We start from the raw sequence: 25,314 nt of genomic DNA on the forward strand, positions 1-25,314 counted from the left end.
AACAACGAGGAGTGCAAGCCCCTTCCATGAAAAATACGACCACACCATAACACCACTGCCTCGAAACTTTACTGCTGGCACTACATACGCTGGCAGATGACGTTCACCCGGAATTCGCCTTACCCACACCCTGTCATTGGATCGCCACATTGTGTACTGCGATTCATCACTCCACACAACGTTTTTCCACTGTTCAGTCATCCAATGTTTACGCTCCTTACACCGAGTGAAGCATCAGTTGGCATTTACCAGTGTTATGTGTGGCTTATGAGTAGCCCCTCGACCATGAAATCTATGTTTCCTCACCTCCTGCCTAATTGTCATAGTACTTGCATTGGATCCTGATGCAGTTTGGAATTCTTGTGTGATGGGCTGGATAGATGTCTGCCTCTTACACATTCAACTGTCAGCAGTCTCTGTCAGTCAACAGACAAGGTCACCTTGTATGCTTTTGTGCTGTATGTGTCCCTTCAAGTTTCCATTTCACTACCACATTGGAAACAGTGGGCCTGGGGATGTTTTGGAGTGTGGACGTACAGATGTATGACACAAGTGACGCCCAATCACCTGACCACATTCGAAGTCCGTGAGTTCTGCGGAGTGCCCCATTCTTCCCTCACAGTGTCTAATGACTACTGAGGTTGCTGATACGTAGTACCTGACAGTAGGTGAGAGCACAATGCACTTTATATGAAAAACGTATGTTTTTGGTGGTGTCCAGATACTTTTGATCACTTAGTGTATATCGTAACTGTATTCGGCCAGTGCTCTAAGGAAAACTGTTTGTGTGAAGGTGAAAGTAATCCCAATACATATAAAATCTATTGAGAGGAAAACTGAAAGCAGAAAGTTAAAATTAATATACATTAATAGGAAGTAGTGTGACAGTGTACTCATTTCAAAAGAATAAAAGACGTATTCGTATATGTATCTTGTGACTATTTACAAAAACATATTTCACTAGTATGCAGTTTTTAAGTTGCCATTAAAATGGTGATTAAAACAATTTGAGGATGAAGAAAGGCTGCGACTCATCTAAAGCTGAGTGTGGGATAGAATAGTGTTGCCAAATAACATGCCATAGACAATAACAACACATTCTCTAGTTCAGGGTATCACAGTGCAGTGATTATCCCAAGATTCCATAGGAGCAGAAACTGGAGTAATTGTTCTTCAGTTTCACACACACTGCTACAGAGTAATTTTAAGAGAACATAGCTATGTAGTTACACTACAGACTTTATCTTTTGATTACTTTTAAAAGATTGTGGTAGTCATCAGACATTTTTGTGTACTGAAAGGTTAAATGCATTTACACCCATAGCTTAACATTTTCTTTTCTGCAATTATAGGCCACACCAGTACAGATGGTGCATCTCAGGCCTCACCTGCTGATGGGATTGTGCATGTATCTGACGGCCAGTATCCAGATAAATGTCAAGAAACAGATGTTGCTACATCTGGTGATGCATGTGCAAGTGGTGTTGGAACAAGCAGTGGCAGTACCACTGGAGACAGCATCAGTGGCAGTACAAGTGAGGTAGATGAAGACCTTGCTCAGCCTGCTACAAAGACAAAGGTAATTTCTGGAATTACATGTTATTATAGTGGGGCAGGTACATTGGATTCTTGACTCTAAACTGAAAGAAAATAATTAAAATATGCAGTGAATTATTGATTCTTTGTGATTAACTGACAGCCACAGTGTCATTTGCCAAGATTTTCTTTAAGTCTCACAAGAAGATAGTTAAAAAATATATCTGTCACAATATTAATTCAATATGTGAGAAATGTGAAGGGGAAAGTTCGATCTAAAGTCTCCAAGCTATAAAACAGCATATTTGTAGGAGAACTTCCATAAAGTTTGGAAAGTAGGAGAAGAGCTATGAGGACTGGTTTTCAGTCGTGCTTGGATAGTTCAGCAAGTAGAACACTTGCCAGTGTTAAGGCAAAGGTGTCAGGTTTGAGTCCTGGTCCAGCACAATTTTAATTTTGCCAGGAAGTTTAATGGTTTCAATTTGCTGGTGAAATGCCTCTCACCATGGTGCATAACTAGCAAAATAATTTACCTGATTACAATAAAGTGGTGTAATGGAAAACATTTAGGGTAATCAGTACATGGTAACAAAATGTTTCATGGGAGCTATAAAGGAAGCTAACTGGAGGAATCTGTATCATGTGGCACGTCGTTCTGAAATTTAATGTAGTTGTATCTAACATTGACACCCCCCCCCCCCTTCCCCGTCACACCCAGACAAAAAGAAAATTAAGTAGGTCTGATTTCATATGACAAGAAATACTGTGTTGTAGGAAAATTATTAACAGTTTAAAAAGCCTCTGTATAACGTCTGAAATTAATAATTCAGATATTTAAATTAAATCCATATGGGTAACAGTTAAAAGAGAAACTGGGAAATCTGTTAAGGAATATTAGGAGTTTGTTATAAAAGAAAGCAGCCAAGTAATAAATGATAAGTGTACTAGCCAATGTGTGGCATGGACAGGTAATAGAATACATGTAAGAAAAACTGTCACATATGTATAGGTGTATCACAACTAGACCATGATCTGCCCAAGACATTAAGAATGTAACTAATTTTCTCAAAAGCAAAAACTCTCACAAAGCTGATAATATTTCAAGTAAATTAGTAAAATCCTCATCTTCACATATATGTACAGTGTATTCAGTTACATCACAGTGTGTGTTTCCAGATGGACTGAAAATGCTATTACCAGGCCCCTTTAGAAGAAAGGTAGTATGAAAGATATTAATAATTACTGATCAGTCTCCCTAATTCCTTCCTCTCTGAAGGTACTGAAAAGATTGTGTTCGAGGATGACAACACCCCTCTCTCAAAAATAAGGTATTTAATCAGTCTTAATATAGATTTCAAAAGAACAAGCCATTTTCAATTCATGAAGCAGACTACACAAAATTTTCATGAAAAAATGTTGCCGATTAGTGTTCAATAAGTCACATAAAATCCATTGATTGTGCAAGTCATAGTATTCTACTAGAAAATCAGAAATGTCGTGGTATCAGAGACGGCTTAGGAAAAAATGGTTGGCAACTACTCTTTTTATTGTATTTGCTTATCTTTACTTCTTGCTAACATTTTCAGGGCCATAGACCCATTTTCAAGCAATCAGGCCTGCCATCACTCATGCTGTCAGACTGGGATCCAGTACCATCACCAGTCACAGCCAAATTCACTATTTGGTAACAAGAGATACTTGTCAGAAAAGGTTATCTGAAACTTATGTTGGTCACCTTGGTGTTGGTATTCCAGAGCCCCTGTTGATTCGATTGAATACTTGCATTGTTCATTTTACAATACAACACTGGAGTCCTTCTTGAATGATTGTGCAGATAAGCTAATACTCAATCTCTAGTGAACTCAGTTTTAACATGGAAAAGGAGGGGGGGGGGGGGGGGGGTGTTGAGAAAGAAGCCAGAAGGTGAAAAGTTGCACCTACACTTAATAGCTATTTATAACCTACATTTTAAGTAGTTATGAACCAGATGTGGAACATTTTTAAACTTTCATGTGATATTACTCCCCTTTTTTATTTTGTCTGAGTGGTTTTCTGTTCTACTGCTCTTCCCCTTTCCCCACAGTGACGAATCACACATTTTATCTAATGGGAGGCAGTGACTATTTGAAAAAGGTTCATCCTGTGTGTGGCTTCTCCCTCTGTGTCACTTCAGATGAGTAGGAGGAACAAATCTGTAAGGTTTGGGTAAAATATCACTAGTGTCCTGCTTGACACAGTGAAATCTTTTAAATATCTGGGTGTAACATTGCAAAGGGATATGAAATGGAATGACAATGTGAGAACTGTGGTAGGGAAGGCGAATGGTCAACTTGGGTTTATTGGGAAAATTTGAGGGAAGAGTGGTTCACCTGTAAAGGATACTGCATATAGGGCACTGGTGGGATGTACTCTTGAGTACTGCTCGGGTGTTTGGGATCTGTACAAGGTCAGATTGAAGAAAGACATCAAAGAAGATCAGAGGTGGGCTGTTAAGATTCATTAACAGTAGGTTCGAACAACACGTAAGTGTTACGGAGGCGCTTCGGGAACTCAAATGGAAACCCCTGGATGGGAGGAGATGTTCTTTTCTAGAAACACTATGAAAAATTTAGAGAACCAGCATTTGAAGCTGTCTGCCAAATGATTCTACTGCCACCAACATACATTGCTCATAAAGACCACTGGAAAAAAGTGCAGGTGACGCCTGTATATAAGAAGGGTAGAAGGACAGAGCCTCAAAATTGCAGACCAATATCCTTAACATCGGTTTGTTGCAGGATTCTCGAACATATTCTCAGTTCGAATATAATGAATTTCCTTGAGACAGAGAAGTTGCTGTCCACGCATCAGCACGGCTTTAGAAAGCATCGCTCCTGCGAGATGCAACTCGCCCTTTTTTTACATGATATCTTGCGAACCATGGATGAAGGGTATCAGACAGATGCCATATTCCTTGACTTCTGGAAAGCGTTTGACTCGGTGGTACAAGTATATGGGATTGGTTCCCAAGTATGTGAGTGGCTCGAAGACTTCTTAAGTAATCGAACCCAGTATGATGTCCTCGATGGTGAGTATTCATTGGAGATGAGGGTATCATCTGGAGTGCCCCAGGGAAGTGTGGTAGGTCCACTGTTGTTTTCTACCTACATAAATGATCTTTTGCATAGGGTGGATAGCAATGTGCTGCTGTTTGCTGATGATGATGCTGTGGTGTACAGGAAGGTGTTGTCGTTGAGTGACTGTAGGAGGATACAAGATGACTTGGACAGGATTTGTGATTGGTGTACAGAATGGCAGCTAACTCTAAATATATATAAACGTAAATTAATGCAGATGAATAGGAAAAAGAATCCTGTAATGTTTGACTACTCCATTAGTAGTGTAGCGCTTGACACAGTCACATCGATTAAATATTTGGGCGTAACATTGCAGAGCGATATGAAGTGGGACAAGCATGTAATGGCAGTTGTGGGGAAGGCGGATAGTCAACTTTGGTAGAATTTTGGGAAGATATGGTTCATCTGTAAAGGAGATCGCTTATAAAACAGTAATACGACCTATTCTTGAGTACTGCTTGAGCGTTTGGGATCCCTATCAGGTTGGATTGAGGGAGGACATAGAAGCAATTCAGAGGTGGGCTGCTAGATTTGTTACTGGTAGGTTTTATCATCACGCGAGTGTTACGGAAATGCTTCAGGAACTCGGGTGGGAGTCTTTTCGTGAATCGCTACTGAAGTAATTTAGAGAACCAGCATTTGAGGCTGGCTGCAGTACAATTTTACTGCTGCCAACTTATATTTCGTGGAAAGACCACAAAGATAAGATAAGAGGGATTAGGGCTTGTACAGAGGCATATAGTCAGTCATTTTTCCCTCGTTCTGTTTGGGAATGGAACAGGGAGAGAAGATGCTAGTTGTGGTACGAGGTACCCTCCGCCACGCACCGTGTGGTGGATTGCGAAGTATGTATGTAGATGTAGATGTAGAAGATAAGATACGAGACATTGTGGCTCACACCGAGGCATAAAGACATTCGTTTTTCCCTTGCTCGATTTGAGTGGAACAGGAATGGAAATGACTAGTACTAGCACAGGGAACCCTCTGCCGTGCACCGCATGGTGGCTTGCGGAGTATCGATGTAGATGTAGATCAACAACAAAACATTCAAGATGGTCTTTACTTCTTGTCATGTCTATTGTATTGTGTGTGTGTGTGTGTGTGTGTGTGTGTGTGTGTGTGTGTGTGTGTGTGTGAGGCTCCTTCTCCTCTCTTCCTGCCAACACACAATAAAACAATATTTTGTCCATACCAGATTGGGTTTCATGTGTTCATGGTAATGGAGGAAAATAAACTATGATGTGGTGATTGTAATGGATGTTGTGTATGAAAATAAAACGTGGCCTTTCACTGCTGTTTTAAAATGTGGGTAATTTTACTGATTTAAGAACTTTGTTGTGTAATGTTTACAGAAGGAGAAAGAGATTGTGAAGCCTAAGAAGTGTCGTGACAGACAGCCATCAGTCGAGAGTCGAAGCAAAATGGCAGCATTCCTACCAGCTAGACAGTTATGGGGTTGGTCAGGAAGAGGTTTCAAGCGACCTGGAGCTAAAGGACGAGGACGTAAAGAGTTCTACAAAGCTATCCAACGGGGCAAGGAGAGTATCAGGGTGAGTCTCTCCTGACAATTTCTTATGTTGTGTTCTCATCGGCTAGTCAAATATGGTTGCACATAATCGTTGGCAAAAAGTGCTGTAGCCATTCAAAACTCTGCTTGAACAACTATTCTCAAAATTATAGATTAGAAACTTGTTACAATGCTGAAATACACTCCTGGAAATTGAAATAAGAACACCGTGAATTCATTGTCCCAGGAAGGGGAAACTTTATTGACACATTCCTGGGGTCAGATACATCACATGATCACACTGACAGAACCACAGGCACATAGACACAGGCAACAGAGCATGCACAATGTCGGCACTAGTACAGTGTATATCCACCTTTCGCAGCAATGCAGGCTGCTATTCTCCCATGGAGACGATCGTAGAGATGCTGGATGTAGTCCTGTGGAACGGCTTGCCATGCCATTTCCACCTGGTGCCTCAGTTGGACCAGCGTTCATGCTGGACGTGCAGACCGCATGAGACGACGCTTCATCCAGTCCCAAACATGCTCAATGGGGGACAGATCCGGAGATCTTGCTGGCCAGGGTAGTTGACTTACACCTTCTAGAGCACGTTGGGTGGCACGGGATACATGCGGACGTGCATTGTCCTGTTGGAACAGCAAGTTCCCTTGCCGGTCTAGGAATGGTAGAACGATGGGTTCGATGACGGTTTGGATGTACCGTACACTATTCAGTGCCCCCTCGACGATCACCAGTGGTGTACGGCCAGTGTAGGAGATCGCTTCCCACACCATGATGCCGGGTGTTGGCCCTGTGTGCCTCGGTCGTATGCAGTCCTGATTGTGGCGCTCACCTGCACGGCGCCAAACACGCATACGACCATCATTGGCACCAAGGCAGAAGCGACTTTCATCGCTGAAGACGACACGTCTCCATTCGTCCCTCCATTCATGCCTGTCGCGACACCACTGGAGGCGGGCTGCACGATGTTGGGGCGTGAGCGGAAGATGGCCTAACGGTGTGCGGGACCGTAGCCCAGCTTCATGGAGATGGTTGCGAATGGTCCTCGCCGATACCCCAGGAGCAACAGTGTCCCTAATTTGCTGGGAAGTGGCGGTGCGGTCCCCTACGGCACTGCGTAGGATCCTACGGTTTTAGCGTGCATCCGTGTGTCGCTGCGGTCCGGTCCCAGGTCGACGGGCACGTGCACCTTCCGCCGACCACTGGCGACAACATCGATGTACTGTGGAGGCCTCACGCCCCACGTGTTGAGCAATTCGGCGGTACGTCCACCCGGCCTCCCGCATGCCCACTATACGCCCTCGCTCAAAGTCCGTCAACTGCACATACGGTTCACGTCCACGCTGTCGCGGCATGCTACCAGTGTTAAAGACTGCGATGGAGCTCCGTATGCCACGGCAAACTGGCTGACACTGACGGCGGCGGTGCACAAATGCTGCGCAGCTAGCGCCATTCGACGGCCAACACCGCGGTTCCTGGTGTGTCCGCTGTGCCGTGCGTGTGATCATTGCTTGTACAGCCCTCTCGCAGTGTCCGGAGCAAGTATGGTGGGTCTGACACACCGGTGTCAATGTGTTCTTTTTTCCATTTCCAGGAGTGTATTTACTAAAGGCATTCTACATAGCAACAGAGAAACTGTACTGTACAATAATGAATGCAAAATGGACGAAATATCCTGATGGATATTCAAAATATCCTTCTGAGGGAGAAGTGTCCACAGTTACATTAAAAAAGTTAATTGTGATTTTTACTGCTGTTCTTTTCAGTCATAAGTAGTGTAGGAAAATTCATAGTATTTCTTACAATGAAAGAAAAATAAGAGTTCATTGTTGTGTCAACAACGGAGTCATCAGAGATGAAGTACAGTTGTAGATAAGACAAGGATAGGGAAAGAATCATAGCACTGATGAAGGGAAACTGCAATAACCCAAATCTGGTTGCCATGATGGGCCTGTTTCTCCCAAATGCAAGTTGAATGCTTTAACAGCTGTACCATCTCACAGTGGGTCATGATTTTAATCATAGAGAACTGACTATCTTAGGTAAGATGAAAGAATAATTTCTTTTCTAGAACAATAATATACACCCATCAAGAGAAGTATAAAGGTAGTAGACAGTATTCGTAGATCTCATTAGAAAGAACTGGCATTGACCAGTAAAGGCACATTTGGATGCTGACTGTTGTCAAAAAGTGAAAATGGTGTAAGGAGTGTTGGGTTTTGTACATTGATTAAGTAAAGTTATCCATTGAAGCGAAAGATGTTCATCACCTTACACTGCAGTGATTATGCTGTAAAAACTCAGAATCCTCATATGCCTAATAGTAATCACATTTATTTATTCCACAACACCATTGTGGACTATCTGCACATTATTTATAATGCATATAAAAGTTTAATAATTTATTTGTGTATGTTATGTGATGCCAGTTTTTGATGAGTATATTTACATATGGTTCTGTTCAGTGATTGATTCTTTGCCAAAAGTGCAATTTTAATGGATTTTGTGGGGTTTTTACTAATGCTACTGATTGCAAGTTGAGGAACAAACATGTGGTTGGTTACATGTGGTCATTGTTGTGAGGACCTTTTGAAAATCATATTATGTGTATTTGTGATGTGCACCTGTAAGGCCACTTAAAAATAGTTCCGCTGTCAATAATGGCCAGAGGTTTGACATGAATAAACAGTATTATCTGTAATTACACATTTTTGGTGGAACTTGTGTCATTCAAGAAAGAAGGCTCATAACTTCATTCAAACAGATGAGAAGCATTTAGGTAATGAACACAAAAAAGAAATGCCAGATTTCTGTGTTTAAAGAATGCGTTGTCAAAACAAAAATTACTAGTTGTCATTTGTTGTTACTGATACTGTTAACAGAACAGAATGGATAAGCTTTTATTGCTTGTGGATTTGCCTTGTAAATTTGTCACTGCAAAGTGAATTGTTATTTTCCTTTACCTGAACAGAAACTTACATAGCAGTATGTCAGGGCAGAATATAAAATAGTTGAAATAAATAAGAAACTGGTATAAGTATAATAAAATTTTGTTATAGGTTGGTGACTGTGCAGTTTTTCTGTCAACTGGAAGACCTGATCGTCCATACATTGGTCGCATAGAATCAATGTGGGAAGCTTGGGGTACTAACATGGTAGTACGTGTCAAATGGTTTTACCATCCAGAAGAGACTAATGGATGTGCACCTCTAAAATATCCCGTGAGTTTTAATTAATAATTTTTTCATTGGCTTACATTAATAGACACTTTTACAGAATTTTTCATACTCAAAATCCATACTTTTAAAAAATACCATGTAGTAGCAAAGGAAAGTGTGTGTGGATGGGGAGGGGTGGGGGATGGAGGGGTGGGAATGAATGTTATCTTCCGTACAAATGAAATGTGTTTATGGTGAGGATATGGACTGATAAAATGTGTAAATCCTTAACGCCCCAGAAGTGTTCAAAGGCATTCATATCTACCATACATTGGGATATTTGGGGGCTACTCAAGATGACAGTACTACACTGTAGGCTGTACATTGGCAAAGTGAGGTGTGTGTGTGTTTTTTTTTTTTTCAGAGAAATACTATCACTGTTAAGGCAAAATTATGATGTTGCTGATTGCATTCAGTCCACAAGGAGACTGTAATAGTAAAAATAAAATGCACACTCTATAAACACTAGAGGAAAAACCACTAGATTGTTCTGTCATTATTGTTAACAATGGCTACTGATTGTTCATGAAAACGTGCACATCTCCATTTGTAAAGTGTAATATAAACAGTAATACACATCTGGTGCTGTGAGGTTCTGCTGGCGCTTTTATGCATAGTCACCAGATGTTACATAGTATTTTCATCCGCATGTTTTCATATCAAACTTTTACTACCCTTGACAGTTCTTCCAGTGGTTTTTCATTACCGTAAAATTCTCCCCTTTCAAAGAATGTGCAGAAAAAATTCTCTATTTTAATTAGGAATTCAGGACTGATTTCAGTGCTGTGTGTTCTTTGAATGTCGCACCCATAAAATAACTTGTTTTGTGATTCCAACTCATACATGTGGAGCAGATAGTAGTGTCTAAAGACCAGATCACAACACACAGAGATAAAATAACTGCATCATTGTAAGGTCTCTTGTGGCCTCTGTAAATACTCAGTGATTTCTGTGATTTAATCATTTTAAGCCAAATTTAAATATTGCACAAGTCAGCCTGTTCCATCTTAAGATGGTGGAGGTGTGCTAAGCTTTAAATGAGCCATGAGGTGGTGAATGACTTCAGGGCTGACCAACTGTGAAGTATGTTGGAGTAATGATGGGTAGCATTATGACTTTCAAACCTCAGTTATAAATAATAGAGGGGATGTCTGTACTACAATTAGACCAACAGGACACTCGGTTGTAGGATATGATGAGAAGATATATTTTTCCTCAGAACCTCAATCTTCACCATATGTCTATATTCTGCAAATCATATTATTGTCACAAACAAAAACAATACACTAGTCCATTTGGTATGTAGTCCAATGCATAAATCCACCAGCAAGAAAGTAACTGAATTGAGAGTCTGTACACAAACTAGTTCCAAACAAGGTTCACAAATGATTCACAATATTGACATGATGATAAATAAGTTGCTCTGATAACATCCAGTTGGAAAAGACTGATGTGAGTCCACATAAATCCTGGCATACAGCCTGAGGCACACCTTTGGTGATGCAGCTGTGAAGCACTATACGTACTTGGCGGAGGTGCTATCTTCAGGTGTTTACCAAGTTTTCAGCTGATAATATCGTAACATCAGGAGGAAATAAAAGATAACTCCCCTCCTTCAGTTGGTCTGTAGGGGCAGCATTGACAATTTTTTTATGTGGCCAGTGAGGTTAGGTAGAGAAGTTAATTGTGGGACGTTTGCTTGTGTCTCCCTGATGATGATTGACTTGCCTTCTACTGCAAATTGGACTGGTGGAGATGTTGTCTCTTTAGATAGTGAGGGAATCTTGGACTTGTTGTAGTATATGGTGTTCATTTATTGCAAACTTGTGCCCTTTGGCTGCTCTAAGCACGAGGTGAACTATTGTCCCAAGAAGGGAAAATTTGGACACTCTCCCTATCAGAAAACTTGTGGCAAGTGGAAACAAGCCTGTTTTGGCTACAGTTGCTGTGTGGCGGTGCCAGCAGACAATATGAGTATTGTCTCATCCAAGGCTTGGACCACTTATTGTACCAGCTGAGCTCAAAGAAAGAAATTTCAGTAGCTGCATACAAGGTTATTAAGTTATTTTATATATTTCTGTACTCTTGAAGAGAATGAAACTTCACACTTAGCAAACAATCAGGTTTCTGTGAAAACAGAAGTAAAGGAAACAGAGAAAGTGTCGTAGATCAAAGGACTGAAAATGATCTCTAATTGTGATGTTCAGGAATCACACAAAAAAAAAGACATTGGAAATACAGATTTACTATAGTCAAAATTCACCAATTGATAAATGACAATGAGGAAAACTCTGTTTATTGCATGCAATGTCTCCCTTTTTTCTATAGTAATGCTACTTACAAACAATATGTGCATTGTTCGAACCATCTTCATAGTCCGTCCCCAAATTTTGTAACTCCGTGGCCTTAAATACACCATTGCAGGTGAGTGAACATTTTCAAATGCTTCACTTACATTTTTTGTTTTGCATAGGAGCATTTTTTAAAGGAAGGACTATATCCTCATCCTTCTTTAGTTTTCATTACTGCCATAATTTGAGAGCCATGTTATTCTCACATTTAAAACTGTTTGATCACCTTAGTCATTCAGTGAAGAACATTTCCAGTCTTTCACTGCATAATCAGTGTGATTATAATTAAACTACTCATGGAGGCAGTGTGTGCTGTACTTATCATATGGTAGCAAAACTTGGTAGATATTCATTGACTTCAATCCAAGACAGAAACTGAAGAGAGAATTCAGAATGTTGCTGCAGATCATGATGTTATGGTTGCTGCACCGTCTGCATCTTGTATGGGTACCATTGTAAAACAGACCGTCAAACTTTGCTTACAGTTGGCCATGGGATGGACAATTTTTGTGACACTGCACGGACAGTAGCACTACATGAGATATGTGGTGCATGGTCATTACAGCAACAGCAACCTTGTCAATAAGTGTCATTAGGATAGGATGCCATCCTATTTCATGTGCCACACCAAGCTCACCCATGTTTTCTAATTTCATTATTTAATGACATTCTGCCTCTCCTCAAACCTTTCAGATGGTGATACTCTCTCAATGCAGCACTGTAATAGCTGCCGTTCACATAAAACAGTTTCACTAATAACACACAGTGTCTCTCCTCAATAGCCATACTGTTGACTCATGTTATTGCTTGTCAAATGACAGTATGGATGTCACATCATCATGCAAACTGCATACAGAACCAGGTTTACACCTAGTGGCCATGACTGGAACTAATTTGTTTTCCAGTTTAAATTGGTCCTGCATTAATGTGTTACCATATCTACAAAGTTTCACTGCCATGCAATAATTACAGCCCACACTCAACCTCCATGAGTAGTTGCACCACAATTACAACCGCCCAGTATTATAATATTTTACACAGTTTGTCTTACTGGCCTCTACTTCACTTTTATTGTTCCTAGCGGATGTCTCATGCTTTGTCTGAACGTAAATATCAAGTATTTCCATGCCTCGTTATATGCCACAAATAATCTGCTCATATTGTTCTGCCCCGTTCAGGGTATAGTACTTCAAACTTGCAGTGAGTTTTAAGAAAGGAGCACTATATTGTGGAGATTATCAACTACAGAACAGTTTAAAAAATTATATATACAACTTCTGTCTTTATTTATATTTGAGAATATTGAAAAGGATAGATTGCTACCCATCATATTGCGGAAAAGTTGAGTTGCAGACAGGCACGAGAAAAGACTGCTATACAAGTGAGCTTTTGGCTAAAACGCGTTCTTCTGAATTAGATCACAGAGCACACACACACACACACACACACACACACACACACACACACACACAAACAAATGAAACTCTCACACACATGACCACTGTTTCTGGCTGCATGGATTTCCCATTTGTGCATTTTATTTTAATTATATTGTGCATATCCAGCATCATTGAGAGATAATCCCTGGGTGAATAAATTAATAAAAGGCAAACTGATAATGCACCTACATAAAAAAAAGGGGCAGTAAAAGTGATACGACATTGCTTCTTCTGAATGAATAACATATAAAATGTTTTGGAAAATCTGTAGTTCCTAATAAGGATAAAAAATGTAAGTAACAAGACTGACACCCAAATGCTCTTCTATGAAACATTTTTAATTTATATTTGCTACATCCTTTATGGACTATGGTGTGGGGACTGTGACTGTTAATTATAGTGAAACATTATATAATTCTGTGTCTGTCCTGTAGTTTTATTTTATGGATAAAATAAAACTTTGTAAGAAGTAGTCATGTGGTGAATGTTCTGAGAAAATAATGCAGTATTAAAATTTGTGGGCTTATGCTCATAATTTTCCCATATCATAGGATGAGTGCTGCATTTATTAATTTTTCTGATCTGTGTAATTTGAGATTTTTGTGAAAAATAAGCTGAGCATTTTTTACAAGTAGGCTTATTGTTTTATTTCAGGGTGCATTGTTTGAGTCGCCACACAGTGATGAAAATGATGTTCAAACAATCTCTCATAAATGTGAAGTGCTGCCACTAGAAACATACATACAACGCCTGGGTGCTGAACCTCATAGGTTCTCCACTATTTATGATAATAATGATATATACTACTTAGCAGGCTATTATGATCCCACAAGCAAACAACTTACAATGGAACCAGGTGTTATGTGAACAATTTAGAGTCGTAATCTCTTTCAGAATATCTCATCTGTGTTGTTTTGTTAAATACTTTCCATGAACATTTAGCAGCATATTTGTAAATCCAGACTGTGTGCTCAAAATTTAAAATTTTGCATACAAAGAAACTTTTCAAATGTATTTATTGTTCTGGGATGGCTCTGTGTTATTAGTATTCAAAGCTGAGGGTGGGTATGCAAACAGAGAATGTAAATATTAAAATGTTGTTGTGCATACTGTTGGTACAGTCATAGTTAACATCGTGTGCAAGATGATCAGAATGTAGAATAAGTGCAATGCTGTTTCGTGTATTTATATCAGATTATACCTGTCAGCCTTCTGCATATATAAATAGTATTTATTTTTATTGACCACAGAAGATTCTTGTATATAATGGAACAAGCCAGTGAACGATTGCATGTGCCTGGAATCACGTAGTGATTCACTTGTTTAAAGACTGCACACTAGTAAAGTCTAGATTGATGGGATTTATTTACTACATTCTGTTACAGAGTTGAGAATGAAAGATTGAGGTGTCAATAAGCTAAAGACTGGCAAGCGTCTTAAAGAAAGATATTGTATATTTAAAGATTGATGATGTATATTTTTTTCCTCTCATTGTTAATGTATAGTAGATTTCCTGCATCAGTCTCTGATGCGCCTTCGCTATCACAAGTTAACAATCAGAGATATTGATACATGTATAATTTTTCATTCGAAAAGGAACCAGCTAGTAGTGCAAATTATGTACAGTACTAATTCTCACTGAATGCCTGTAGTGTGTATACTGTTTAAATTACTGTGGGCTGTTGCTGTAGTATGTTAATGATTTTCAAAAAATCTGCAGACTGCATTTCAGACAACTGTTTCCATAGATAAAAAGAATGAAAAAAGAAAGAAATTAATAAAATACTTTTAAGGACACTTTAGTTTTATAAAAATGAGATCTAGTAAGTTGAACTATTTTTCTAAGTTACTTTTTCTTCTGATTTCTTAGGGAGCTGGACCACTTTCCTTACTTTTTAAAATTATTTCCAATCACAAGTTGTGGATTATAGCTTAACTGGTAACATAGGAATGGTCTTCATTTTATTACATATCCCTTAAAAATGCGGGATGAATGATTTAAGAGCAGGTGCCATTTCAAATGTTTGTTCCGTTTTGAGACTGCTTTTCTTGCAAGTAGACTCATCCTGTGCATTTGTGTTTGTTTCACTCTTAGTACTCTTTTGGTCACAAATAAATGAGGTAGTACTCTTGATAATCAAAAATAATTTATCAAATGAATCGGTAAGGAACCACAACTAGTCAAAATTTATTTGAAGATAAATGGAAGAATAATAAAGTCAGAAAGTAGGCTGTATGCAGCCAATTGCCACCCATCTTTTAAATTGGTTGTGTAATTTTTCTGCTTTCCAAATTATGGTATAGAGTGCTTAATATTTTTAATTTTTACTGAAAAGCATTAGTAAACTCTTCTGTGGATTTGTAAGGAGTTGTAAAAATTAGTATCATTATATAATAGTTGCATAATAGTCATGAAAAACTGAATTACTCCAATTACATTCAGAATATTAAAAATAACTTTCCAAATGTACCCATGTGCATTGGTTTCATCCAATAGTCAACTTATTTTACTAATGTGAGGGAAATAAAATATGTTATGAAACTCAAGATCCCTTCATATATCCTTATATGTATTAACATCAGCATATGAAATGTCCAGTTCTTGAATGTGTCATTTCATGTGCTATGGTTCTAGCATTGTTAATATAATTTCCTTACAAAGCTCCGCCCTTGTGCTAGGACGACAAAACATTCTCTAGTTGTCAGAGACAATAGAACACATCTTATGTTACCAGGTGAAGGACTATGCAGTTTGACTCTCATGTGTTCAGAGTATGGTGTATAAATGTGCCATATGGTATTTTCCTTAGTTCATAAGTATATTTTCTTGTGCAGATGCTTGTTAAACTAGTCCACTTCCTAGAATCAGTTGGGTATACTGAATTTCTCTTAGTTCAACTTTTTCAGACCTTTCATTGTATTAATTTCACTGTTCATTATAACATACTTGTGGGAAGAATGTGTGTTTATGTTGTATATTGTCTGTGACCTGGACATATAATGGAGGTGTTGCAGCAGCAGATAATTCTCTACATGAGACTTATCAGTCTGCAGGATGAGTTTTTATAGATTGTACAGTTAAGCTTAATTTTACTGTTATAAATTTATACAAATAAATGTATCAAATTACGCTTATACCAGAAAGAGCTACACAGTCTTATTTAGGTGCTGTTAAAATTATTTTCAAATATGTTTTATATAAAACTCAACAAGTGAAATATATTGTAAACAAAAGGTGAGGTATGAGTGTCATTTATTACCATGTTGCAAACAAGGTGCTATGTGTAAAGAGTATTTTACTGAGGAAAGCAGTTTGTTAAAGGAGTTAAGTGTCTCACTATTGTGATCTTTTGGAAGATAATTACTATATTAGTATGGAAAGAAACTTCTCTTTGTTTTATAATTTTCACTTATTCTTATATGAGTGAAGTAAATAAATATTTAAATATATAAATTATATAACTATATAAAGAGACAAAGAGAAAGAAAGTTTATGTTCACAAATTAATGCAGGGTGAAAAGATAAGACATGTAATAGTATTCTCCACTTTTTGTATATAAAAAGAGTGTGTGTGTGTGTGTGTGTGTGTGTGTGTGTGTGTGTGTGTGTGTGTGTGAGATGTATATGTGGGCGGGCACAAGCATGCACTCACATGTGTGAGAGATATTGTGTGCACACTTGTGTGCATTTAGAAAGTGTAAAATAAAATTGAAAAATTTTGATGCTTTAAAATTTTGTATACATTATTTTCCTTTTGCCTTTCTTACCTCAAACATATTCTAAATTGTATAAGAATCTACCAAGCAGTGCATAATTCTCTTGCCTTGCTGCCTCATAATTTACGTAGAAACACTATTCTGTGTAACCAGAAACTCAGCCATGTCAAGTCAATGTTTATGATAGAAAAACAAAGTATTCAGGTTGGATGCTCGTGTATATTCATTTTAAAAGGCATTACAGCATAGGCCATAATCACAAATTGTAATAAATCATCAAATTGCTTTTCTTTCACACTGCATGTAACTGAATAAAGTATTGGTAAATTACAAATATAAATAGATTGTAGCATTAGTTCTGTGGTATAGTAATAATATGTTTATGCAGTTCAGTTATGGAAGGAAACTGACGTGATGGTTAAACAAAAGATAATATATTTTTATAGTAATTACAAAAAAGGAACACTTGCTTAACATTCTGCAACATCATTTTATTTCTTCAATGTATGACTTTTCACTATTTAAGCCACCATCATGTGAATAATGACTGTCTCATACACTGAGATATTAATTGCAATAGACGCTACAATGATGAAAACTTTGAAGTAGCTTTATGTATAAAAAAATAACAGGAAGAACTTGTCAGATTAGAAATGGTGTTACTGTTATCTACTTTTCTCTTAATAGGCCAATGAAACTTTTTTTTTTCTTTTTTTTTTTTTTTTTGGGGGGGGGGGGGGGGGGAGTAAAATGTCTTGGTTCATTTAGCTCAATTCTGGTTTCTGCAAGCTTTCTGATTCTAAAACTTCATGGGCCTTATTACATTAATAAGTGAGACCGATTCTGGGACCTTATCATGGACACTCTTGCAGTTAACTAACACCATATTACATTTTTAAAGTTTCTGTTCTGGAAGGATGACTGTCCCCTCCAAATTTAATGAAGCCTTTTTCAAAATATGGTATGTAATTGATCGTGGGCATGTAGAGGAGTTTCTGTAACTTACGAAACCTACAGGTGTATACCACACTTCATCATACTGTGCAATTCTAACTGGTGCATCCTTTGTGTAGTGCTCATGTGACTTATTATATGGGCATTACAGTTTTAACAGATATCAAGGTGTAGGCTTCCAAGATTGGCAGAGTTTTATTCAAGATGTGTTTAAGCCTGTTTTCAAACCAGAGGATCTCGGTCAATTCTAGGAACAATTCCACAACACTCTAATAGTGCTTACGCTCTAAGCGTGTTGCTAGTTCTTTTGCCAACATAGCTAGCCATCTAACTAAGCTGTTGATGGTCTTTGAACTGACTCAATAAATGTCATTGTGTTTATGTGGGCTGCAGTGTATGATCTGTTGCACCTATTGAACTCGGTAGCCACCAGCAGAGCCGTCTTCACATCTCAAATGGGACAATTTCACCAAACTTTTCAAGTATTCACAGGCTTTCCTCCTTTATCTGTCAGCTATATAACTGAAGACCTCCATTATCTCTCAGTGGCCAGAATACGCACTTTCTATACTTGTGTGGACCTTTCTCAATGGTCAGAATACACACTTTCTGTTCTTGTCTGGACCTTCAAAGAGAATCAACCCCAGTACTAATAGATCCTATGTTGACTTGGATGTACCCTCGGCAATTGGCCTCAACTCATATCTGTTGCTAAGGTGAAAGGGAACAGCAGTGCAAGCAGTACCCATTCAAAGACTTGTGAACCTGACACATGAATACACTGTTAAAATTGTTCAGTAAAGTGAAGTGTAATTGATAGCTGAATGTCAGCTGCAGGAAGTGCCAATAAAAAGGCTAAAATATGTACATGTAAGTGAACACACAAAAATATGTGAATATGTTGCTTTTGTTTTCTTAAACATGAAGAGAGCATGAACTGAGATTACATAGTCAACATTAATACATGCTAACTTGAACAGTGCTGCTGAGATTACACTTTATGAACTCACTATGCTTTCGAAATATTTTTCTTCGTATTGTTTGACAAAAGTAGTTACTCAGATTTAACCAGACTATCCCACCCATATTAAAAAATATTATAATTGTATTCTCTGTCAGTGATTGGTAGCATCTTATACAAATTAAAAAAGAAACTGTTTTGTTTATTCCTAATTGCTTTGGGGCTTCTTAGACACTCATTTCATCACAACTGAATGTGTCATCAGTACATAAAATAACCATAGGGGACACTTAGAGATTAGGAGAAACAGATGTCATGATGCGTCATATTGTTAAGTTGCTCTTAAAAACTGTTTTTTATTATTTAAAATGGGTTACATTTGAAACACAATATTACTCATCACAGAATATGGATGTCAGAAGCTTGCCCACTTTGTAAAGGAGGACAGGTGATCATCTGTATCAGATCTGACAACAGAATACAATGCTGGTGCAAGTACAAATCTTTTAGAGCACACCATTTAGTGCATATTGTTGAACGTGTAACTCAGCCAACTGCCTGTACATGTTCCCATGTTGACCCAGTGACATCATCAATAACGATTGCAGTGGGCATGAGATCATTGAGATTGGACCGTGGAAAATGGTAACATGTTGCTTAGTTGAATAAATAACAATTCTTGTTACACCTGGTTGATGGTTGTGTTCAGATATGCCATCAAAGCGAACAGCTGCTTGAAACAAGCAGACACAGTGCAGTGGAGGCAGTATTACGCTGTGGTGGACATTCACTAGGGCTTTCGTGAGACCTGGTAATAATTGAGGGCACCACTACAGCAATGGACTGCGTAGGGTTGACAACCATTCCATGTATCCCATATCAGATCCTGTGTTCCATACTATTTCAAATTTATCCCACATTTTTCTAACTTTTACGATGGTAGTTAAAATAGTTTATTTCGTCTAACATGCCTTTGGCTTTCCCTACAATCTCTGCTTCTGTGGTGAACAAGCAAACCAGTCCTAAAAATATATAGTCACTTCTCGACTTCTGCAAAGAAAGAAAAGTTTAAAGTCCTTTTTGAATTTGTAGATGTAGAATGAAATGAAATGTTCTGAAATGTACCAACTGAATGGCTTTTATCAACATAACTGGTTGACAGAATCATTACATTTTGAGAATCCATTAAAAGCTACATAAAAAGTAGTAATGATTGTCCTAAAGCTCTAAAGACATTTTTAAATGATTCTGGCAACATTGGAAGAGAGTTAAGCCTGGAGATTTATTTAACTTTTTCCCATGTTGTTGCAATTTTAAATTGTTGTAAGCTTTTAGAGTAGTCTGATGTTAGTATAATGGAAGCCTATATTATACTAGCAAAATTGAGGAAATAACGAGTGATAGATATTTTGGTAGTGGCACAAAGAAAGTATTCAATAAGTTAACTTGCTCCACAAGCAGAAAACACATTGAAGATAATCTTATGTAATTTTATGTTTCATGTGAAGAATTTCAAATTTGAAGACCAATTGCTAATGCCAACCTTTTTGTCTAAAGAATGAAATTATAATGAAATCTGGACCTTTAACTGCTTATAGGCATTGATAAATATCAATGGGGACAAAATTTCTGCACTAAAATTTAAGCATCTTCAGGAAACAATTGAGTCAATTGAGATAGATGATGTAGATGAGAATTGTTCATGTGATGAATTTTGTAATGCAAAGGTTATTTTGAAGCAAGACATAGTCATGGAAGGCTGTGCGAACAATAGATGGGTTATTGTTTTGTGTATACTGAGAGCTAGAAATGTTAATGTTCTCAATTTGCTGAAAGTAATTGTGTTTATATTAAAAATTCCTGGCTGAAATGCTGAGGTAGAAAGAATCTTTTTCCTGATAAACCATAAATGGATTGAGGAGTACAACAAATGTGCCACTGAGCTTATAAAAGTGGAACTGCAGGTAGTAGTGAATTTTAATTTTAATTGTAGATAATTATTTACTTACATAAACTCAAACAGAAACAAAGTCCATAAATAAGTACAAGTAATAATGTAAAATAAAATACATGTGCACACTTTAAATATATTCCTGCTGTTCTTTGTAAAAAAACATCATTTGAAATGTTTATTTTGTAGGCTTTCTCCTCAATCCCTTATCTTCTCCGTAAAAAGTTGGCAGCCCTAGGACTTCATGAACATTATTGTGGACCACCTGCATCCTTGCAAGCTCGATGTCTTCTCTGATGGAATTGTGCTACAGTGGTTTGAGGACCAGGACAGTTAACTCACATTGAACTCTTGACCACCAAATATGCCTAATCTGATTGAACCCAACGGAACACATCTGGGATGCTGCCAGGTGTCAAATTTGTCCCCTCAAACCACTGACCCAAGCATCATAACCCATAATTTAAACAAAAAGTGAGAGTTGTGGATAGACATCTGGTGCTACAAACCTCTGGAGACCTACCAAGGACTAGCTGAATCCATGGCAGGCTGAATCACTGCAGTATTGCTTTCCAAATGTGGAATCAGCTACACTACTGGTCATTAAAATTGCTACACCAAGAAGAAATGCAGATGATAAACGGGTATTCATTGGACAAATATATTATACTAGAACTGACATGTGATTACATTTTCTCACAATTTGGGTGCATAGATCCTGAGAAATCAGTACCCAGAACAACCACCTCTGGCCGTAATAATGGCCTTGATACGCCTGGGCATTGAGTCAAACAGAGCTTGGATGACGGGTACAGGTACAGCTGCCCATGCAGCTTCAACACTATACCACAGTTCAAGAGTAGTGACTGGCATATTGTGACGAGCCAGTTGCTCGGCCACCATTGACCAGACGTTTTCAATTGGTGAGTGATCTGGAGACTGTGTTGGCCAGGGCAGCAGTCGAACATTTTCTGTATCCAGAAAGGCCCGTACAGGACCTGCAACATGTGGTCGTGCATTATCCTGCTGAAATTTTAGGGTTTCGCAGGGATTGAACGAAGGGTAGAGCCACAGGTCGTAACACATCCGAAATGCAACGTCCACTGTTGAAAGTGCCATCAATGCGAACAAGAGGTGACAGATACGTGTAACCAATGGCACCCCATACCATCACGCTGGGTAATATGCCAGTGTGGCGATGACAAATACACACTTCCAATGTGCATCCACTGTGATGTCGCCAAACATGGATGCGACCATCATGATGCTGTAAACAGAATCTGGATTCATCCGAAAAAATGACGTTTTGCCATTCGTGCACCCAGGTTTGTCGTTGAGTACACCACCGCAGTCACTCCTGTCTGTGATGCAGTGTCAAGGGTAACCGCAGCCATGGTCTTCGAGCTGATAGTTCATGCTTCTGCAAACATCGCCGAACTGTTCGTGCAGATGGTTGGTTGTCTTGCAAACGTCCCCATCTGTTGACTCAGGGATCGAGACGTGGCTGCATGATCCGTTAAACCGTGGGGATAAGATGACTGTCATCTCGACTGCTAGTGATACGAGGTCATTGGGATCCAGCAAGATGTTCTGTATTACCCTCCTGAACCCAACGATTCCATATTCTGCTAACAGTCATTGGATCTCAATCAACGCGAGAAGCAATGTCGGGATATGATAAACCACAATCGGGATAGGCTACAATCCGACCTTTATGAAAGTCTGAAACATGATGGTATGCATTTCTCCTCCTTACACGAGGCATCACAACATTTCACCAGGCAACACCGGTCAACTGCTGTTTGTGTATGAGAAATCGGTTGGAAACATTCCTCACGTCAGCACGTTGTAGGTGTTTCCACCGGTGCCAACCTTTTGAGAATGCTCTGAGAAAAGCAAATCATTTGCAAATCACAGCATCTTCTTCCTGTCGGTTAAATTTCACGCCTGTAGCATGTCGTCTTCGTGGTGTAGCAATTTTAATGGCCAGTAGTGTATTAAGCAGGCAGTCTTGATGCTTTGGCTCATCGGTGTGTATACTGTGAGGATAGTCTGGATGCTAATGGTAAAAGGTTATTTATTGCCCTAAAAAACTTCATAATGCCCAGAGAGGCTATTACGGATCTGAATGTGAAATAATCTGAGAGAAGGTAAGTGTCAAAGGTGAGACAAACGTGGTAATCAGAAGCTTTTACAGAGAGATGTAATGGCTGAATAAACCAATAAAACTTGAAAGCTCTGTGATAATAGGAGAATATTTCAACTTACCAGCTGTAGTCAGGAAGAACTGTAATTAGAACAAGTACCATATACACATTCATGACTGTTATACTGAATGTTTTATCCAAACTTTGCCTTCAGCAGTTGGTTAGAGAAACAGCTCAGATAATAATGTCTTATGGTTCCTGATGACAAACAGAACCAAACTTTTGGATACTACTAATTGAGAGGGAATCAGTGACAATATGGCTGTTATAGTATCAGTTACTACAGGTATTAAAAGAAATGTTAAGAAAAGTGGTAAAATGTTTCTTCTTAGCAAGTGCACAATGAAACAGACTGAAGATCAGCTGAGTATTCAGTATCAGACATTCATTGATGGGGATGAAAATTTGGATGGGGATGAAAATTTGAAGTTGCAAAGAGTATTATGCAATTGTTTTAGATGTGTAAGTGTTGAGTAGTGTTGCTAACTTCAAAATTGGATTATGGGACACCAATGATAACTCCAGATTATTATGCCAATCAGCTGTGCACAATGTACAAGGGGCATTCAATAAGTAATGCTACACAATTTTTTCTTGACCAATTTCAGATGGAAAAAATGCGATATTTATTGTGGAATGTTGTGGAATATTCCTGCTTCAGCTCTTGTAATTTCATGAAATTCCAATAGGTGACAGCACTATATGTAGTCTTTGAAATAGCATCTGTAACAGTGATACGTTCCAACCACAGAGCTGTCATTAAGTTTCTTTTGTCAGAAAACCAGAGCAATGCGGATATTCATAGGCACTTGCAGAATGTCTACAGAGATCTGGCAGCAAACAAAAGCTTGGTGAATTATTGGGCAAGGCATCTGTCATCATCGCAACAAAGTCGCGTAAACCTGACTGATCTCCCGCATGCCTATCAGCTGCACACAGCTGTAACTCTTGTAATGTTGGAATGTGTGGACACTCTCATTCAGGGTAATCAACAGATCACTCAAACACCTTGATGCACCTCTGTACATCTAAGTCGGTAAAGCTGACACACTCCTCCAACAGTTGGGGTTCCCAAAGGTGTGTTCCCTATGGGTTCTCTCATCGCCTGACAGAAGACCAAATGAGCAGCAAAGGGCAATCTGTACGGAACCGTTTGCATGTTATTAGGCACATTTTTGTTGAACATCACCCCCAGGTGATGAAATATGCATTCATCACTTTGAACCGGAAATAAAATGGCAAACCGTGGAGTGATGCCATGCCACCTCTCCTCTGAAGGAAAAGTTCAAAGCTGCACCTTCAGCTGGTAAAGTCATGGAAATGATCTTCTGAGACTCTGAAAGGGGTTATTCTGTTTGATATCCTCCCTCATGGTGAAACGAGCAACTCCGTTGTGTATTGTGGTACCCTTAGGAAACTGAAGAAATGAATTCAGCGGGTTCATCATCACAAAAATGCAAATGAATTCCTCCTCCTACTTGATAATGTGAGGCCTCACACAATACTGCACACCCAAGAGCAGGTCACAAAACTTCATTAGTCTGTTGTTCTTTGTCCATCCTACAGCCGAGATCTCGCAGCTTCCGATGTCCACCTGTTTAGCCTATAGGAGGATGGGGAGCAGTAGGTGGATGAGGAGGAGGATATTGATGCAACAAGATGGTGGTGAAACCTACAATTATGGATAAAGGGATGTAAGGTGAAAGGTTAGGGCCCGTGTTCCATCACATTTCATTTGCTATCACTACATTATTGACATAAATACCTCTGAATCAGGTAGGCCTTTGGCAATCACAATTTCAGTTAATTACAGTAAAGATTGAGTAAGATATCAGATCTGAGTAATAGGGCAATAAAAACAGGGAGGCCTTGATTCATGAGAGTTTCAACTAACCCAAATTATGAAATAGTTCCTGATTTAATTAAAAGGGAACAGGCAGGCCTTCAATAATAGCAGCTTCACTTAAGCAAACTTATCAAGTAGAAAACAAACAGACCTTCAATAATAATAAGTTCAGTTAAGCAAAATTACCAAACAGAAAACAGGCAGGCTCTCAATGATAACAGCTTCAGTTAAGTAGAATTGCCAAATTGAAAACAGGCAGGCCTTCAATGATAACTGCTTCAGTTAAGTAAGGTTACTAAATGGAGAACAGGCAGACCTGCAGTGATAATAGCTTCAGTTAAGTGACATTACCAAATAGAAAACAGGCAGGCCTTCTTTAATAACAGCTTCAGTTAAGTAAGACTACCAAATAGAAAACAGGTAGGCCTTCATGAATAACTGCTTCAGTTAATTAACTAAGAGTGTGAATTGTCCCCTCACAAGGGGT

The 25,314-nt window shown here is 38.7% G+C and overlaps 1 protein-coding gene across 1 annotated transcript in view; it reads left to right on the plus strand.

Annotated features, from left to right (window-relative positions):
- LOC124775164 overlaps positions 1 to 16,924 on the plus strand; it is a 232,351-nt gene extending 215,427 nt beyond the window's left edge. The window contains exons 22-25 of the mRNA XM_047250002.1: positions 1,353 to 1,579; positions 6,005 to 6,202; positions 9,243 to 9,404; positions 13,846 to 16,924. Of these exons, the coding sequence (XP_047105958.1) occupies positions 1,353 to 1,579; positions 6,005 to 6,202; positions 9,243 to 9,404; positions 13,846 to 14,058 (800 nt within the window). The 3' untranslated portion in view covers positions 14,059 to 16,924. The remainder of the gene's footprint in view (positions 1 to 1,352; positions 1,580 to 6,004; positions 6,203 to 9,242; positions 9,405 to 13,845) is intronic.
- The last annotated feature ends 8,390 nt before the right edge of the window (positions 16,925 to 25,314 follow it).

Source organism: Schistocerca piceifrons, chromosome 2, assembly GCF_021461385.2.
Source record: "Schistocerca piceifrons isolate TAMUIC-IGC-003096 chromosome 2, iqSchPice1.1, whole genome shotgun sequence".
NCBI lineage: Eukaryota > Metazoa > Arthropoda > Insecta > Orthoptera > Acrididae > Schistocerca > Schistocerca piceifrons.